The sequence below is a fragment of the Pseudogymnoascus verrucosus genome, assembly GCF_001662655.1.
Source record: "Pseudogymnoascus verrucosus strain UAMH 10579 unplaced genomic scaffold scaffold_51, whole genome shotgun sequence".
In the NCBI taxonomy this organism is placed as follows: Eukaryota; Fungi; Ascomycota; class Leotiomycetes; order Thelebolales; family Thelebolaceae; genus Pseudogymnoascus; species Pseudogymnoascus verrucosus.
The window spans coordinates 87,659-106,620 of record NW_017263702.1 but is presented as its reverse complement, the minus strand read 5'-3'; the positions used below and the strand labels follow the sequence as shown (position 1 = coordinate 106,620).

Genomic DNA, 18,962 nt, shown 5'->3' with positions numbered 1-18,962 from the left:
AAGAATCAGAGAATGTTTCGCATTATGTAGTCTAAATTAGATATATTCTCAAAGTTTGCAATCCGATGTCTAGTTTAAATTTTAGTTGCTTCCGTACTGTAAGATCATTAATCTGTCCGAGAAGACCATTAACTTCAAATAGGGCCACGTTTAAATCATCGAAGAAAGGCCACCGTCTACATTTTCGATGAACTAGAGGACTGTACTATAAGCTTATATTTCTATAGGTTTGTTTAGAGACATTGGTTGTATTACAGATTGATCGACTAAAACAAGCTCTAATAATGATGATTACTTCTTATTTTTAATCATAGTCAAGAGCACATAAATAAAGGTAAAATTGGTAATTGTAACAATCAAAAAGCGAAAGAGGTTAATGAGATGATAAAAGAAGCGCTAGATCAATTCAACAGCCTTCATATCACCCATCGATTCAAATAAATAAAGACTAAAAGCTTGTGTCAATCCATGAGTATCCTAACGGCCAAAGTTGCCCTTTTGTAACAGGCGCAGTGGCAGCTGTATAGTAAACACGGCTTGATGTTGAAGCACCTGCGCCTGTGTTTGACCACTCCTCAAAAATTCTAGGAAAACACCGAGGTTAGCAAATGAAACGATCAACATTAAAGTGTTCAACATACGGGGTAGCTCCATCCGTCATTGGTGCCCATCCTTTAGCATTGACGACGTTTGTTAGTGTTGAAAATTGATATATAACTCTGGAAAAAACACGCCACGGCCGACCTAGAAAGACAATTCCAGTGACGCTTGCCCCTGATGCCGCAGTGACCTTTGCTTCAAAGTCAGAAAATGCTCACAGCGAAGGATATCTGATGGGATTAACGTACCGTGCTATGATCGATTACATACCAGGCCGTGTCTGTGTCGTAAGTTCGAGAACTTGCCGTAATCGAACCTCCTCCGCTCGAGGCCATAGTACATTCGCCGAACCATGCGCTAGCATCACCGAATATATAGTCCACCGCGCCTGATTTTTGTCAGATACAGAATTACCAAAAAATAAAAAAGTAAAGAAATCAGAAATTACCTTCAATATAACAGTTCGAGTAATACTGGTAGCCTGCCTTTGCGTACAAGGTATCCTGGTAGCTCTTAAATGAGCATCCATAGTAGCCTTGCCTCTCGCCATTTGCTGTCAATGCAACTGCCTAAAGCTAAATTAGACAGGAGCCTCTTTGACCAAGACCGTGACTCACTTGACCGGCTGTACCATACGTATTTACAAAATTGACATTGTATATGTTCACATCATTGCTGACAACGTTCATCGCAGAGCTTGCGTCTAGAGACCCAGCATCGTATGAGCCAATTCCATGAGTAATTGTCACCGTATTCGATTTCCAGTTCCCAGAGCTAATAAGTTTAATTAGATTGTGGAGCTTTGCTGATTAAGAACTTACTTGGTTGTCGACCCGTATATAGTAAGCGGGCCCCTATTCTTTATGTAGATTGACTCGGCATAAATACCTGGATATATGAAAATGCAACTAGTTGCTGTTGCCGAAAGAACAGCTACTGCCGAGCTTATGGTGCCGTATTCCCCTGCTTTGGTACCTGAGCCTCTGACAACGAGACAGCCGGATGGAGGGGAGGTCCGAGATATTCCTCTTTTCTCAACCGAAGATGGGTGTGCCGATACAGCCCCAAAGAATGAAGCTGAAGCAAGAACTATAAAAAGAATAGTTGTTAGAGCAGACATGATTGCAATATATGGCACATACACTTTTTTTTATTTATCATTCGGGCGGTGCTCTACCACACTTTATACACTTCCCCAGGCCCCTGAAGCAATTCCATGTTTGGTGGATCATTTTCTCGGTCAAAAATACAAGACATAGAGCAATTATTAGAATTCAGGTCATACTTCCCTTGCAAAACGTGAAAGAGGATTAAAAATGAGAGAATAAACTATGTTAAATTATATAACTTGTAGCCTAAATGCCTTTAACCTATTTTCCGAAGCTTTTCGGCAATGTTAATCTTCAGAGCGGAGTTTTAGGTTCAAAATATCCGAACTAGGCTATGATACAGTTTTTTGCACTTTCAGGTATTTCCCGCGGGATATTTCAACGCCAAATCCGTAGTGTACGTATTAACATAATTTATAACATCACATGAATATGTGAGATATAAATCTTCGAGCATATAAACTCTAAACAACACGGTATAGAATGTGGTCACCAGACTCATTTCAATTCAAGAGGGGAGGTTTTGGATGATTACTTTGAGCAACGATATGGATTTCATGTGTATTTATACTCTGAGCATTTCTTGGTGGGAATAATAATGAAAATTTTACAGACAACACCTTCACTCCCAAAATGACACTTTTAAAATTTATTCGTACCATTTCCATCATTGGTCTCTTCGCAGGTCTTGCAACAGCGGCTCCATTCTCCGTTGAACGTACGCCGGACAAGACCTTTGCACTTGCTAAGAGAGCAACATGTACACCAGTATCTGCTGGTAATTCTGGGATCGATGACTCTCCTGCAATCAGAGATGCAATCAGCTCTTGCGGTGCTGGAGGCACGATTGTCATCCCACAGGGGGTTACTTATGCGATTCGATCCTCTGTTGACTTTAAAGGCTGCACTGGCTGTATATTCAACATCGAAGGCACCCTCAAAGCATCGAATGACCTCGACTATTGGTACTACCACTCTGAGATATTTCTCATGAGCGGCGTTAAAGGGGCAACAGTTCAGAGTTTGCTTGGAACAGGAGTCATCGATGGCAATGGACAGAACGCTTACGATATTTTTGCTACCAACAGCAGTCTGAAGAGACCAGCACTGTACTCGATTAAAGGAGGCTCCACATCCATCATCATAAAGAACATCCACCTTAAGAACCCCCCTGGTATTTTCTTTTATGCCGGGGGTGGGAGTTCAAACATCAAATTCGCCTCTCTATATCTGACTGCTGCCAGCAAGAGCTCCTACGCGCCTAAGAACACGGACGGGTTTGATATCTGGGATGCCAGTTATGTCACGATAACTGACACGACAGTCAGCAATCAGGACGACTGCGTTGCATTCAAAGCCGGTTGCAACTACGTTACTGTGACCAATATCAAGTGTACAGGCTCGCATGGCCTCTCCGTCGGATCCCTTGGAAAATCATATGGAGCTGTGGATACCGTCAAGAACATCTATGTTGATGGCGCCGACATGGTCACCTCAGCTAAAGCAGTTGGAATCAAGATTTACCCAAGCGGACCAAACCATGGGTCTGCTATAGTCTCAAACGTTACCTGGGCAAACGTTGTAGTTGATGCGAGCGATTATGCTATACAACTTGGGGGCTGCTACGGCGAAACAGACGCTTATTGTGCATCATATCCGAGCACTGCGCAATTCACGGACATTAATTTAATTAACTTCTCGGGGAAAACATCAGCTCACTATGAGCCAACTACCTCTGAAGTAACTTGTCCAGCTGGAGCATGTCATGTTAGTTTTACGGGTTATAGTGTACTATCACCGCTTGGTACGTCCAAGGTTATTTGCACGAAAAATGGAGGAACAATAACAGGAGTTACCTGTTCGAGCTCTTAGCTGTTAAAATATCATTTTTCTATATACTTGCAGCTTTTGTTCGCTGAATCAAATTGCCTATGTTGGTGCTGCTGGTGTCCCTTCCCATGTAATGCAAGGCCGACCCTAACACCACAGGTGTGCTCTTTCTTGAGAAGGCTGAAACATTGCTTCAATATGATTTTAAATAGCTAAATATAACAACACTCTAATATCTAATGGATTCTTGGGACAGTCTACATAGTGAGGTTGAGTCTTTGTTCATTTGCAGACTTAGCTGATGCTGTAGGCCAGGCAGTTAGCTCAGACACAGGCGGCCACACCCTGAAATGGGAAACAGACTCGCACTGGTGTGGCATGACCCGCGGGTACGGTGTGAAACCCATCATAGACCCACGTGGAAACAAGAACTGCTGCTCATCAAAGAGCTACGACTCTTGATTTGTAACACTTTCCATCTCGAGAGGAGCTCGGCGTCAAAGCTTCTGGTAAAGATTGAATGAGTTGAACTTGACATCTCCGCCCGCTCCATAGGCATAGATGCCATATATTGTCCCTGGAAGGTGAAAGTCAGTAAGACCTGCGATAGGGTCACTGGCTAAGAGGCACCATACCTGTGAAATCATCCCCGCTCATATCAGAGCATGAGACTTGTCCAAGTTCGGTCTCCGCGGACCATTTAGAGGCGTCTACGGTTCTGTATGAGAACCTGTAAGCCTCTTTGGTTGACTGAATCATGACTCTGACCGCACTGGAAGCTTGGAGCAAAGTGTCCTTGACAAAAGAGAAATTCTGTCCCAGATGATGGACTGCCAGAGAAATCTGGCGCTTATCTAGGTCGATATCTAATGATACATGCCTAAAGGAATCTTTATATACTGTAAGGCCGCAGTGACCCTTTGTAGGGGCAGAAGTCAGATCAATCTCAGCTAGCGCAATTGAGTCCAGACTGGTTTGGCGCTGGCCGATGAACGTGGGATTTCCTCCTGCTGTGCCTAGTTCGTCCTCTCTGAGATGAAGAATGATCGACTTCTTATTGTCTCCTTGCTTATAATCTTGCAAGTTCGGGTCTCGCAAGTATAGCGAATGTGGCGACGATATCGTTACCTGGTATTCGGTTGAAAACCCCCTTCTTTTTGAGGCAACTCTACGGCTAGAAAGTCTTTGATTCAGCTCGGCCATCTCGAATCGTGGAAACTCTCCTTTAGGCCAGTCAACAGAGACCATAAAGGTTTCGCGTCCTAGAGGATAACATAATCCGAAATCGCGACGGGCTAACATCACCGCCCACCACTTTCCACTGGTATCCTCAACCAAATCTGCATGGCCGACGCAAGTTACTATGCCCCCTTCGCGTCCAGTAGTTAATGGATTATGCTCGTATGACTCGTACGGACCCCAGACATTCTTTGAGCGGGACATTGTAACCTTATGCCGGCGATGCGTGCCGCCTTCTGCAATCAGCAGCCAATAGAACCCATCTCTCTTATATATATCTAAAGATATACAGGTTAGCATTCGCTAGAATCAAGACCTTGCGTAGAGAGGTGCTCATACGCAAGGGCCAGAGAAAACAGGTCATATTAACTGGGTAGCAGATCATGCTAAGGAGCACTTACGCGGTCCTTCTGGAACGTGGCCCCCAGAGCCTTCCCAAATGTCACGAGTCTCAGAGATGAGCCTTCCCGTCTTGAGATCAATTGCAGCCTGCCTTATAACGGTCGCAGGCCTCTTATTATATCCATGTATAAAACTCCCGTGCATATACACGTTGCCATCGTCGTCAAAGAGCAAGCTTGGATCTATCCCGTAAAAGTCGAATAAGATTGGGTCGCTGAAAGAGTCTGGGTCTGAGAGATTCTTGCATGTGATAATGAAATTCTGGGGCTGAAAGTCCTCGTTGGAACGCATCACAGTGCTGCCAGATAAGTTTGTGCAGACAATATAGAATACTCCATTGTGGAATCGTATAGTCGGAGCGTATAAACCACCCGTGAAGACCTCTTTCCGCTCCACACTGTTGACCTTCGTCGTAGCATTTCGCAAACTGAGCTGGCTTGTCCGGTTAATAGCATGCCCTATAGTCATAGTCAGTATGATCAATATGTGCCGCGCCCGATGTCCGTGTGAGGGACATTACCGTATAACTAACCGATGAGTTCCCAGTTGATGAGATCCCTAGAAGTGTGGATCGGAAGCCCAGGAAAGAATTGGAAGCTTGAGTTGATCAAATAGTACGTGTCGTCAACACGAATGATAGAAGGGTCTGGAAAAAATCCTGGTAGAATTGGATTCTGGTAGCAGGGCATGTTTGACGCTGCCAATGTGAAAAACGAAGTTCCCAAGTTCTTCTCGAAATTCTACTCTGTCGACTTTGAATTCTAATTCACTGTTCTAATTTCATGAAGAGACAAGCGATAGTAAATGGCAATAATCCGTTTATACTCGTGAATTAAAAGTTATAACCGGAAACAATGGCACAATGGTGCCGAAATTAGGCTAAACTGTCCGAGCCTTTGCTGTACTGCTACGAAAGCTGTAAGTCTGGATGTGAATAGGGCCACTTTTTCCTTTAAAAGAGTTACGATGGAGAGCTTTCCAAAACACACCATGACAAGATATAATCGCTTATCCTGTGGTTGGTGGGTTGTTATTTTTAGCACTCAAGTGGCGTTCATTTCGGAGTATAGCAACGTCCACGAGCCGCATGATTACTCCGAAAGGAACCCCACTCTCAGACCTAGAGACACGAGCGCGATATCTGCATCACGGCGTCTACTACAAGGATGATCTATTCAGCCTGAACAGGCTTGCACTCTCTTGGCGGTTGTATGCCATTTAGCAAAGCGTCACAATTGCTTGAAAACGCGGGGAAGAGGGGTAATAAAGCAACTAACGCGCTTTTGGCATTTTGCGGGGACGGAAAATAGAGGAATACTTCTACAAATACCCGACCATCTTCACCTTTAAATCCCCGCTATCTGCCGAAAACGAAGTCTGTTATTCCAACCTTGATATCATCTGTCTATCCATCACGTCATTGCATCGACAATTATCCATGGATAATTCTTTTCCAGTAGACAATTCAACAGTCGAGAATGAATACGACCGGCAAGATATTCAAAGCATCGCTCATGTGGCGGACGAATCCGAGTGTTTAATTCCCGCAACTTCAGAGAAAGCTTCTGAACGAAAGAGGTTGAGTCGTGCATGTGATCGATGTCGTATCCGCAAAGTCAAGGTAAGTGCACTTCCATAGATCAACAGCTTAGCAAAACATCCCTCTAGCATCATCCTTCCCTCGTTGCCTTTCAGCGTATAGCTAACCTTTAAAGTGTGACCTCCGACGGCCAACATGTGCCAATTGTGAAATCCGACTTTTGAATTGTGAATTTTTTTTACCTTCCCGGAAACGCGGGCGAAAGAAAAGGGGCGAAGCGCCCATTCTAGAGGGTACCCATATTCCAAATAGACATCCTCGTCGTCTGTCATCTACAGTTATTTCCCCTGTTAGCTTCGATGCGTTTTCTGAGACTGGTAATCCGATAACACCACAATATGTTGGTAGCGATGTTGTGTCGACATCCATTCATCAGGACAGTCCGCCAACAAGCCAGACGGCATACGCAAGCCCACTAGCACCTACCGGAGATTGTGCCACCCGTGATTCACAGATTGAGGCTATAATTCGCAACTTGGATATTGCTATCAATGAAATTGATGACTCTCGGAGGCTGGAATCATTACTCACGGACTGTGTTGATTCATTTTTTGACAACCTGTACCCTCTGATGCCAATTATCCATAGACCGGATATAGATCTTGCAATATGTCAGATCAACGACCGACAGTTGCAAAAGGAAGCACCTTTATTGGCTATACTGACAGGTGTGTGCGCTGTGACAATCGCTGTCCTCCCCCAAAAAACAAATACTGTTAAGGCAGAGCTTGCGGTATATTTCTACCATGCCTCAAGAGCAACTCTAAATACCTACCTTAACGAAGATCTCGAAAATCCTACTTCAACTTCCATTGCCATCAGATATCTCCACGCAGAGTATAATCACACCACTGGAAAACTACGGTCATCTTGGCACAGCCTGGGAGATGCCATTCGAATATGCCAAGGCATGCGATTACATAACAAAACCTCGTATGCGCATATGAACGACGTAGAAAGTGAGTTTTGCCGGCGTGCCTTCTTGCTGCTCTTTGTGGGAGACAAGTCTGCCAGCATCCTTAGCAACCATCCCGTTGTTATGGGTAAATTCGCGTTGGATGGAGACATGATTATACCGTACGCACGCAGTCTTGGGAAAGTGGACAGTTTGACTTGTTCAGCACTTGATCCTATGGAGGACGAGAATCTAGACATGCTAACAGGATTCAATCTCAACTATGAGCTGTGGAGTTCCGTGTACACTTTACTATTAGAAATCGAGTTGTTACGAGAACGCTTCCTTGTCCGCCCTGGATCCAACCCATCCCAGCAACATGCTACACTAGCAGATATCTCCCGGCTCATTGAGCTCTATCTTGGCTTTCAAACATCGTTAGATGCTCTACCAAGCGGACTTCAATCCCACCCGACATTTTTCAATTCTACATCAAGCTTCGGTATTCAGGAGAAAGTTGGTACAAACCGGGGGTTAAAGGCACTGGCAATTCAGAGAGTAAATTTACAAATCAGCTTCCAATGCCTGCGAATGGTCGTGCTACACGCAATGCCAGCGCTCGCAGACTCGATGAGTCAGCTATGGTCGAAACGTAAACCAGACTCAGCCTCGGCAACGAAGATTGATCCAGCAGTCTTCGAATCCGCAAAGGAAATCCGACTCAGAACTGGCGAATCTTCAGCATTGCTCCTACAAAAAATAAACATCGCAGAGAGTATGCTACATATAGTAAGCAGTTGTGAACTAGATTATCTGCGTATAAATGGAGAGTCATGCGTAGCAAAGATACGCCTTGTCGGCGCAATTATGCTGGAGCTAATCGATAACAATCTCAGTTCACCACTTGTAGCAACAGCACGGAAGTTTCGCGATTCGTACCCGCGCATCCTGGCTTATTTAGATTCCAGGACTTCGGATTCTTTATATGAGAGTAAAGTAGCAAAATGAAGTTTGCCTAGGGAGATTACGGTCTGGAAGCGGACCATATGGAACATACAGTCCATAGCCACAAAAGTCTGCGTCGTATCGGCGTCGGTCTGCTTTCCAGCAGAAACTGAGATGGGGTCACTGCGATACCAGGTAGCTGCAGCTCCCGTAACTCTTACGGCGCAGATGTTCCTCCTGATCAAGGCAACATCTGCGCCATAGGTGTTACCGCAACGTGTGGATAGCAGAGCAGATAAGATGCACAATTATTTAGAATCTATGATCGTATGTAACACCTCTACTTCAGTAATAACATATATTCCCAACATATGACCATACCTTGATAGGCTGGAATGAAGGGAGAGATGTTGTCCGCCATGAGGATGATATACCCAAAACGCAAACATACATTTGATATTAAGGAGCCCAGATTATTTGTCCCTGATAGCTAAACTTTAAACATATATTTTGGAAGCTCTATTTATATCACAACTTGGCTCTGTTCGAGATCTCCTCCACAACTTCCGCCACCAACACTCCTTCGCTAACCTCATCCTCTTCCTCGCCCTCATACACCCAGCTCACAATCCCAGATCTACTTGCTCGGATCTCGAGCTCCATCTTCATTTGCTTGACAACAGCGATAATATCATTCTTTGCAATGACATCTCCTACATCGACCATAATCTCCACTAGCTGCCCTGGGAACGGGATTATGATGTGATTTGGGTTGCTCGCATCACCACGGCGATGCTTAGAACCTGAGGCCAGGGAGCCCGCTGAGGCTGTCGTTGAAGCCAATGAAATAGTATAGGGCTGCGGAGTTCCGGATGGCGGGGTAAAGAGGATAGTGGCTGATAGGGAGGTTGGAAATTCATTGCGTAAGACCTTCGTGAGCAGGAGGTGGGCTGGTGGAGATTCGTTTTTGGCGCCTTCTGGTGACAGAGAGATGGACCACGCATCTCCTTTGCGGAAGGGCACACCTGTTGATGCGGTTGAAAATCCAACCCCTGAAGGTGTCGTGGAAGACGCAATGGGCTTAGGGAGGGCGGCAGTGAATGTTTTCCCAGCTTCTAGAACTCGAGGCAGGGTTTTCTCAAGCCATTGAGTATCGCAATTCTGAGCTTCAAAATCAGGGTGAGAAATGATGCCACGTAGGGCATCAAGCGTGGTCGTCACTCCACTGATGTTTGTGTCTTCTAAAGCTCGTTTGGCCTTTGCTATCATATCTTCCCAACCGGATGTCGTGATAATAACCTTCGCCAATAGGCTGTCAAAATCCGTCTTAACAATTAGACCAGGCACGATGTGAGTGTCAACTCTGATTCCATTTCCTGCTGGTAAAGTGAATGATGAGATCTTTCCGATGCTCAGCGACCAATCGGCCGAGGCGTCTTCAGAAGTGATACGGAGCTGCATTGAGTTGAGAGCTGGTGGGATGCGAGGATCTCGTGGAATGTGTGACAGTAGCTTTTCTAGTGATTGTCCCATTGCAACCTGGAGTTGGACTTTAACAAGATCAAGGCCAGGACACAATGACTCTGTAATGGTATGCTCAACCTGGAGTCTCGGATTGACTTCCAAAAAGTAGAATTCGGGTTTCGAGCTGTGGACAAGGAACTCGAACGTTCCGAGCGAGAGATAATCCACTCTTTTTGCCATCCGCATTGCAGCATCGATAACTCTACCCACTACCTCTCTGTTTCTAATAGAGCTTGGTGCAAATTCGACAACCTTCTGGAATCGCCTCTGTACCGAACATTCTCTCTCCCACAGGTGTCGTATATTTCCATGCCCGTCTCCCACAATTTGCACTTCTACGTGCCTAAAGCCGTCGATAGCTGCTTTCTCACCAAACAATAATCCCTGTGGACTCTCTCTCATTGCTCTCTCCATCAGATCTGCTAGACCTGCTTCCTCCCTCACGATGCGGATTCCTCGGCCTCCGCCCCCATCAACTGCTTTAATGATGATCGGCCATCCAACTTGCCTCGCGAAACTTCTTAGATCTTCTATATTATTTGTTGGAGTGTGTAGACCGGGTAGCACGGGGACAGCAGATTCCTCTGCTAATTGGCGCGCGGCGAGTTTATCGCCAGTTCTTGCAAGTGTTTCCCATCCTGGCCCAATCACAACTGCGTTTGCCTCCGTCCATAGCCGGTGTGCGAATTCTGAGGATTCTGACAGAAAGCCATATCCGGGGTGGATAGCATCTATGTTGTTGGCTTTAACGAGTGTAATGAGGGCTGGAATGTCGAGGTAGGTGGAGGCAGATGGAATTGGAAGGGAGTAGGTGGAGCGCGGGCTGTGAGATGTGTCGCCAGGGGAGTAAAGGGTGTAGGTTTCAATGTTGAGTTCGCGAGCTGAGGTAAGGATACGGATTGCGATTTCGCCTCTACAAATGGTCAATGACTTGGACTATTAGTGCTGCTGACAACGTTGACTTGCCTATTTGCGATGAGAAGTCGCCTAATAGGACGTAATGGCGGTCGTGGTGCTTCCATATTGCAAGAAGTTCTTTCATAGAGTAAAGTAAAATTAGGGGTAAAAAAAGGGTAATAAAAAGGTATTTATAATGCTATGTATAGCTCACACAATTGCGAAACCCATGAACAGTAAACAATACCATCGCAGCCTCGTTATGGTACCCCGCAAGCCCAAAATGTTTGGTGAGACAGACGCCACCGAGCCTCGGGTGCAGTACCTCGTACCGACGGCAATCTATAATTCTTAAGGACGACGTAACTTCCTCCCTTAAGTTAATTACCCTATTGATTTGGTCGTAATATTATGAGGTATCATAATAAATACCACTAGTAACACTCAATTCCGGATTTCGATAGAAAGTTGTTTGTTGCCACGCCAAAATCAATTGGCACAGTTGACATCTCGCAACCACATACCTCTTATCACATTTGAGAATATAGACCATGATCCCCCCAGGCGATAAAACTGCTTCCTCAAGCTCTAGCCCGAAGGACCGTCTCTCACAAGTCACAAACCACATCAGCCCCTTACAAAATACGTCCCGCAAACGCCGTCATAAATCCGCGGACGCTCTTCCCGTAGACTACTCGGACATCCTCTCGCAAATATCAACGCTGCAAAAATTCGCTGTAACACCAGATCCTAAGCACGCTGGTTATTCTCGCCAAAAAGCCGCTGGAAAACTCTGGGTCCGCGAGCGGGTCAATCGTCTCTTTGACCCTGGGTCTGTCCATGAGATAGGCTCCGTGGCTGGAACTGTTCAGTGGAAAAAGCTAGCCGGAATAAAAGAGGAACCTACACACTTCATTCCGAGCAACAATGTTCAAGGCTTTGGGGCACTACGAAAAAGAAAAGTGGTGTTTACCGCGGATGATTTCTCGATTCGCGCAGGGCACGCAGATGGCGCGTTGATGCAGAAGACGATTTACATGGAGAATCTGGCGATTGAACTAAGACTCCCTATCATCAAGCTTGTAGATGGATCATCTGGCGGCGGAAGCGTTACGACGATTAAGACGTTGGGGTATAGCTATATTCCTGGAGTGCCATCCTTTAAAGAGGTAGCCAAACAGCTAGAACTTGGGATTCCCAACCTAGGCGCTGTTGTAGGTCCGGCTATTGGGCTTGGTGCGGCGAGGGTTGTTTCATGTCACTTTTCAGTTATGGCGGCGGATATCGGGTCCCTCTTCAATGCTGGCCCTAAGGTTGTGGCCAACGCAACCTTCGAGGAAGGGTTGTCATTTACGGACCTTGGTGGCCCAGGGATGCATTGCACAAACGGGACAATTGACAATCTAGCGCCAGATGAAGAGGGCTGCTTTGAGCAGTTGCGCACTGTGTTAAGCTATCTGCCCAACCATGGGTTGGCGCTGCCACCAGTAATCAATAGCGAAGATCGAGTTGAACGCGACTGTCAGAACTTGCGGACTATTATCCCGCGGAAGAAGGAGAGGATGTATAATCCCCGGACCATTATCGAAACCGTTGTCGACGCTGGAAGTTGGTTTGAGATCGGCGGCCTTTGGGGTACGACTGCTATTACTGGTCTTGCACGCCTTGATGGACGACCAGTGGGAATTATCAGCTTAAACTGCGAAGTCAATGCCGGGGCACTTGATGCAGCAGGTAGCCAGAAATTAACGCGGCATTTGAAGTTCTTGGATACTTTCAACATCCCTCTTGTGCAGTTCGTTGATGTGCCAGGCTATGCGATTGGTACAGTGGCAGAGCGCACGGCAACGATGAGACATGGTGTTGCGCTTGGCACTACATATTTTAGCACCACGATGCCAGTGTTTTCAGTGGTTACCAGGAGGGCTTATGGTGTAGCAGGAGGCATTATGCTCGACTGCCGAGATCCACGGATGCGGATTGCATGGCCAAGTGGTGAGTGGGGAAGCTTGCCTTTGGAAGGCGGCCTTGAAGTTGGACATGCAGCGGAGTTGAAGAAAATCGAAAAAGAGAGCGGAAAAGAGGCGAGAGAGAAGAGATATAAGGAGCTGGATGAGGAGTATAGACGATTGATGAATCCAGTTCGGACGGCAAATGCGTTCGGAGCTGAAGAAATCGTGGACCCAGCGCTGACAAGGCGGATTACAAGTGCTTGGGTTGAGCATGTGTAAGTGTTCCTTGCGGGGAAGATGTATTTTGCTAATCAGATGCAGATATGAGGTGCTTTTACCCATACGACTCATGGATAGAGCAAATGGCAAGATTAAGCCGACTTTTTACTAATATCGAGAGTAGATGCATGATGATGTAGTCAGCTTAAATATATTGTTCTACATGGTTATTATCTAAATAAATTGCTACTGAAGAGCTTAAAGGAGATATTGAGATTCTTGCTTTCTGAAGTTTATCTGCACGAGATCCAACCCACCGAGCCGTTGGACCATAGTTAAAAGTATGTAGCTTGCTCCGCTATAGAGTTATTTGGCCGGAGATGTCATGTCCTAAAATCACATAGCACTCCATAACACGATTGTCCAGAGATCATCAATCTTTAATTCAGCCCATTCCAACTTTCAAGATCCAAGAGTCAATTCGAGAGTTTTACGCAAATTAAGAATATATACGGTTTAATGTTTGGATATGAAACTTAGTTTCTAATCTGTACTTGGTGCAGAAAGTGCCATTCTCACATTGGTTCGATATGTATTTAATATAACAGCTGTACTTTCCTCCGTCAAAGAATTCGAATTCCAGACTAAAGAGCCATTGCCAATAATTAATACGTGTACCTAAACCCTGGCAACCCTTCCAGGACAATGAGTCCCTGGGCCTGCTTTTTATTCTTAAAATAGAAGTGAGTTGTTGTAGTTGTAACGGAGAGGGCTACCATTATAGCCGCCACAAGGCAAGTATATAGGCCAGGTCTGTGCATTAAAAAGATCAGATTCGGGTTTCATCATTGACTGCTCTCTGGTTAAGCATGGAAAAACTAACCTGTAATCCGGTGCATCCTGGCTTCTGAATGTGAGGGATCCGATTATACCTCCCATGCCACCTGCTCCAACAATGGTTGCTGAGCAGAAAGCTCGTCGCCATTGACCCACAATATTATTTGCTTGATATGTGAGAACCAGAGCGATGTTTGAGTTGGCGCCACCAATGATTAGGAAGGCTCCAAAGTACCGAGCTGGATTTTGGGTCGCGAAGCCGAGGACGGCTACGCCAATGATCTCGAGCAGGCAGTTGAACAAGATGAACGGCGTGCGCATATTAATCTTGTCCGACCAATAACCCTGTGAATATCCAAGAATACTAGCGAAAACGTAACACTTCAAGGGCAGCGTTAGAAGTGAAACAAAATGGTGAAATGGGCTCCCGTTACTTACTGGTGTACTGAGACATTGTGCAGCAGCGACGGAAAAATGAAGCCCGTCGCGAAGGACGATGGGGAGAAAGTAGGCAGCAGCGTAAGTGACCACAGAAGAAAGGCCGAAGTTTGCCGCGAAAAAGTAGACCTTCCAGTCTAGTCCGTTTTTAAGATACTCGCCGAGTTTAAATGGAGGCGCAACAACATCGCTTCGATCCCGCTCCACGCGATCGACGATGATCTTTAGGTCATCTTCGTTAAGAAACCTCCATGAATTCATGGCTTTTTCTGGGAAGTCGACCAAAAAAAAGAATGCAATCAAACCTATGGTGGGTGTTTATTAGCATGTTTGCTACAAGAAAATATGGGACATTTCTCACCCATTGCGACTGTTAGAACCCCTTCGATGATAAAAATCCATCTCCACCCCTCTCTTCCTGCGATTCCATCCATCTTCGAAACTCCATAGGCTAGGATGCCACCAAACCCAGCAAAGAACGATCCAAGAAGATAAAAAGCTGCGTTTCTTTTGGCAACCTCCCCTGTTTGAAGACTTTAGTAAATATGCAGGGCGTGAGAATGTTGGTCGAGACTTACTTCGGACATACCAGGTGCTCAGAAGATACACGCAAGTAGAGAAAAAGCCAGCTTCAAACAGACCAAGCAAGCACCTGAGAGCAAGCATCACCTTCCAATTTGGAACAAGGCCGTGTCCTACCATAACTAGACCCCAACTGACAACAATGCCAGTTAAAAAGTTCCGGGGGCCGAGCTTCTTGGCAATGACTGTCATAGGGGGCTGGAAGGAAATATAGAAAGGGAAAAAGACCAAGACAAGCAACGACTGTTGGATATATCAGCAAAGCTAATTGAGTCAAAAAGGGTGCATCTCTCACATATTGGTTGCCAACCAATTTGAGGTCTTTGGCCATCCCAGCGACTACCCTATCCAGACGATCAGTCTCGAATATAGTGAGGGCAGGAATACCATAAAGCAATATAGACGTACGCATTCTTTATTTTTCGTTAGTTCTATATATACAATAAATTATCCAAAGCAACAGAGAGACTCACTGGTAAATTGACACGATCCAAGAGAGATATCGTGTATAGACATCCAAGAACAAGGCAGATCCGAAGATCTACCTTTCTTTTAATGCTCTTCAGACGTGGATGATCGACTGTTTCTACTTCAGAACCCTGTGATGATGATGGTTTCTCTTGTGGAAACTCTGAATCGGCGCTCTCTTCATCATGACGTGCAACCACATCGACCCCCTTTTCTGTTGAGTTGGTATTGGCTGCCATGTTGATTCGAAGAAGCTCCCCTACTAAATGTGGAGTTTATGTGCCCCGACATGGTCACTGGAAACCTTCTTTATATCAACGACATATTCCTCCATATTCGACTGTTTAAGCAGTGACATTGAAGATCCAATAACATTGCCGAACAATAGAAAACCGAGGCTATCTAAACTTACCTCGAATAGGTAAAAACCATGCGCCACTGCCCCACCACCCCGCATAATCCCCAGAAACCCCATGTTTTTGTGTCAGACAACGTAACCAGAAATGTAAGAATAATGGAGACCTATGGAGCATCCCGGGCTTCATAGCATGTTTTGGTGATATATGCATTGCGATAGACATTATGAAGCCGTTGATATGGCGATATTGCGTGGTGGAAGTCCGGAGGTTACCCGACGCCGGGTGGAAAGAGCTACCCCACACTTCCCCTCACGCACGTACAGACATCAAAGTGGCCCAAGAGACGGGTTAAGTGGAATTTTACACCCAAACCATTGACTTGGCTTACAGCAAGCTCCCCACACACAACCCCCCGCACGGCTTCATTCTTCCCAATTACCCCGCACAACCCGCCCCCAAACATCCCCGATCGCGCAGTTCCAAGAATCCGACATTCCCGGCTCCTTGTCTGCGTAAAATATCTTTCTTCAGTGTATTTTTCCATCTATCTAGCAGTTTTACTTTCTTGCAGGAGTGGCAATTACGATGGAGAATCAAGCTGCGACTGGTCATAAGGTCAAGCGTCGTGCGGCGAAAGCCTGCAGCTCGTGTCGATCAAGGAAGGTCCGTTGTAATGTAGTCGAAAGTGGACCACCATGTACCAATTGTCGTTTGGATTCTGTCAAGTGTGTTACTGTTAGGAATAGAAGACATCGGTCAGTATGTCCCAGACTCCATTGACATGCCATACTCAATTCTCCCCAGAGTATCACGTCCTGTACGAATCCCCCCGACTGTCAATGAAATGCCTATGGACAACTTTACACATAATGGCCTGAACTGGTCTGAATACACGTTGTCTGGTGACAAATCTGCATCTCAACACCAGAACAAAGAACCTCCTGGGGCAACGAATGGGCGTACGTCCTGTGCGCAAACCCCATCGACCACTTCTCCTACGAGTGTAGCCAGCTTTGATCATAATGGGCTGGACTGGTCCCAGTACATGTCGTCTGGCAACCAATCCTCGTCTCAACATCAAAATGACGAGCTTGCCGGAACAACTATAGGAGAATCTTCTTGTGAGCAAGATCCACCTACAACGTCCGCTATTAGTTCGAATTCATCGGATTATTTCTACTGCGATAGCTATTTCGACTGCGCACCCATCACCCAAGGTAGTGTCGGGGAAGCCATTCCTTGCTTGCCTCCCTATATATCGCCACTACCAACTCGCCTAGACAAGACAGTTCTACAGTTTCTTTCCAGCAATGGCGCTTTCTCAGTCCCCAGTGCAGAGTTCCGACATATCTGCGCTTCACGGTACCTTGAGTTACAGCATCCATTATTCCCCTTATTAGATCTGCACAACTTGTTGACAATCACACAACGTGGAAATGACAAATGCGGTACGATAAGTCTTTTGCTTTTTAATGCTGTCATGTGCGCCGCATTGGCATTTGTCGAAAACGACCATGTTATACGCGCTGGCTACCCCTCCAAGCGGGCAGCACGGATGTCGTTTTTTATAAGGGCAAAGGTGTGTGTTCCAACTCTGTTGATGTCGAATATAAGCTAATGCTTTGTAGCTTCTTTATGATTTTGACACCGAGCCGGATCGATTCATTTCGATCCAAGCAGCTTTACTTCTGAGTAATTGGTACCCTGGAGTAGACGAGAAAAAGGATCCCTGGTTCTGGAGCGGCACTGCAATCTCATTAGGACACACTATTGGCCTACATCTTGACCCAGTCGAATCCAAGGTTGGGAAAGACAAAATACGAATATGGAGGCGTCTGTGGTGGACTAGTTTTTGCCGTGAACAGAAGCTCGCACTGGCATTAGGACGTCCATCGAGGTTGACATACTACAATGTCCCCATGCTTACCTTGGACGACTTCGATATCGGCTCGCTGCCAGATAGCGCTTCATATTTGGAATGCACATATTCGGGTGATGTAGCGCGACAAAAGGAACTGGCCCTTCTATGCATAGAACATACAAAACTATGCGTTTGTATCTGTCACATTGTCTCTTCAATCTTTGCTAATCGCCGGAAAGTCGACGGTGGCTCCCAGGATATATATAACGGGACATATAGCCAGGCTCCATATGAAGATATGGACAGCTGCGCGAAAAATATCGAACAATGGCTTGTAGCAACGCCAAAAGACTTGCTATACGAGAATGTGTCGAAAGAGAACTACGATATTGCAGACCGCTGCCTCATCATGGCCAAGGCCAACATCTACATCCTATACTACGGAGCCATCGCCGTCTTGCATGGACATAAAACACTAAACAGCGGCTTGTCCTGGGAATATTCCACCCAAAACGACCCCCAGCAAACCCCCCAGCGCATTGTCCGCGAAGCCTCCTTGGAGATAACTCGCGTGAACCAAAATCTCCACCAGCTCGGCCTACTCCCCTACTCCTCAACAACAGCAGTAGGTACTGTCGTAGCAGCCGCCATGGTTCACGTGCTCGACCTCAAATCCGTAAAATCACCCCCGCCACCAACCGTCCCCGATGAAATCAAGCAGAGCATGGAGTTTCTCCAGATCCTCCAAGAAGCCTACGGCACCGCGGTTAGCGCTCTGCAATTCCTTCGCGCCGCCGCTCGTGCAGCTGGTCTCTCTATTCTCGAGCCTGAGGCTAAGAGTATTCCACCACCGACAGATACGCAGCCGCGAGAGGAAGAATTGCAGAAGCTGTTTCCAGTCATACCCGCCTCCATGCCGTCGAATCTGTTACCTGCTTCCCCATCTTGGGGGGTGAGGGATGAGCTTTTTGGGCAGTCATATTTGAATGACACGCAGGATATGGATTTTTTTGGCGATATATACATGCTTGACTTCGACGGGGCTACTACTGGATTGGATCAATCTGCAGACCTTGGGTTTAATGATACCTCGTTTGATATGTAGTGTTATATTACATGGGTCTGTTTGATTTGGAGTTTAAAGAATGATAATGAGAAATGTTTTTTTTATCTTAACTTATGATTCCTTTATGGGCTTCTAATGA

General features: G+C 46.0%; 8 protein-coding genes across 8 annotated transcripts; 4 read left to right on the top strand and 4 right to left on the bottom strand.

Moving 5' to 3' along the window:
* Positions 1–448: 448 nt before the first annotated feature.
* Positions 449–1,720, bottom strand: VE01_08832 (uncharacterized protein; the record flags this gene model as incomplete). Its single annotated transcript, XM_018278251.1, has 6 exons — positions 449–584; positions 642–790; positions 849–988; positions 1,049–1,169; positions 1,218–1,374; positions 1,422–1,720. The coding sequence occupies 6 exons, from the start codon at positions 1,718–1,720 to the stop codon at positions 449–451; spliced, it is 1,002 nt and encodes a 333-aa protein (XP_018126952.1).
* Positions 1,721–2,342: 622 nt separating this feature from the next.
* VE01_08831 (uncharacterized protein) lies at positions 2,343–3,581 on the top strand (the record flags this gene model as incomplete). The annotated part of the gene is made up of 1 exon (XM_018278250.1): positions 2,343–3,581. One exon carries the CDS (start codon positions 2,343–2,345, stop codon positions 3,579–3,581), a length of 1,239 nt encoding a protein of 412 aa, XP_018126951.1.
* Positions 3,582–3,636: 55 nt separating this feature from the next.
* VE01_08830 (uncharacterized protein) lies at positions 3,637–6,361 on the bottom strand. Its single transcript, XM_018278249.2, has 4 exons — positions 5,713–6,361; positions 5,180–5,638; positions 4,175–5,056; positions 3,637–4,116 (listed from the first exon to the last, which is right to left on the bottom strand). Exons 1-4 carry the CDS (start codon positions 5,867–5,869, stop codon positions 4,037–4,039), a joined length of 1,578 nt encoding a protein of 525 aa, XP_018126950.1. The 5' UTR covers positions 5,870–6,361; the 3' UTR covers positions 3,637–4,036.
* VE01_08829 (uncharacterized protein) lies at positions 6,296–8,956 on the top strand. Its single transcript, XM_059464012.1, has 2 exons — positions 6,296–6,801; positions 6,896–8,956. Exons 1-2 carry the CDS (start codon positions 6,619–6,621, stop codon positions 8,681–8,683), a joined length of 1,971 nt encoding a protein of 656 aa, XP_059319391.1. The 5' UTR covers positions 6,296–6,618; the 3' UTR covers positions 8,684–8,956.
* Positions 8,957–9,032: 76 nt separating this feature from the next.
* On the bottom strand, positions 9,033–11,228 carry VE01_08828 (uncharacterized protein). The gene is made up of 2 exons (XM_059464011.1): positions 11,111–11,228; positions 9,033–11,057 (listed from the first exon to the last, which is right to left on the bottom strand). Exons 1-2 carry the CDS (start codon positions 11,164–11,166, stop codon positions 9,149–9,151), a joined length of 1,965 nt encoding a protein of 654 aa, XP_059319392.1. The 5' UTR covers positions 11,167–11,228; the 3' UTR covers positions 9,033–9,148.
* A 364-nt stretch (positions 11,229–11,592) lies between these two features.
* Positions 11,593–13,384, top strand: VE01_08827 (uncharacterized protein; the record flags this gene model as incomplete). Its single annotated transcript, XM_018278246.1, has 2 exons — positions 11,593–13,268; positions 13,315–13,384. The coding sequence occupies 2 exons, from the start codon at positions 11,593–11,595 to the stop codon at positions 13,382–13,384; spliced, it is 1,746 nt and encodes a 581-aa protein (XP_018126983.1).
* A 322-nt stretch (positions 13,385–13,706) lies between these two features.
* VE01_08826 (uncharacterized protein) lies at positions 13,707–15,811 on the bottom strand. The gene is made up of 8 exons (XM_059464010.1): positions 15,543–15,811; positions 15,478–15,482; positions 15,365–15,413; positions 15,066–15,312; positions 14,849–15,010; positions 14,488–14,792; positions 14,096–14,430; positions 13,707–14,025 (listed from the first exon to the last, which is right to left on the bottom strand). Exons 1-8 carry the CDS (start codon positions 15,774–15,776, stop codon positions 13,878–13,880), a joined length of 1,485 nt encoding a protein of 494 aa, XP_059319393.1. The 5' UTR covers positions 15,777–15,811; the 3' UTR covers positions 13,707–13,877.
* Positions 15,812–16,269: 458 nt separating this feature from the next.
* Positions 16,270–18,933, top strand: VE01_08825 (uncharacterized protein). Its single transcript, XM_018278244.2, has 3 exons — positions 16,270–16,651; positions 16,701–17,475; positions 17,525–18,933. The coding sequence occupies exons 1-3, from the start codon at positions 16,482–16,484 to the stop codon at positions 18,860–18,862; spliced, it is 2,283 nt and encodes a 760-aa protein (XP_018126985.2). The 5' UTR covers positions 16,270–16,481; the 3' UTR covers positions 18,863–18,933.
* Positions 18,934–18,962: the final 29 nt, after the last annotated feature.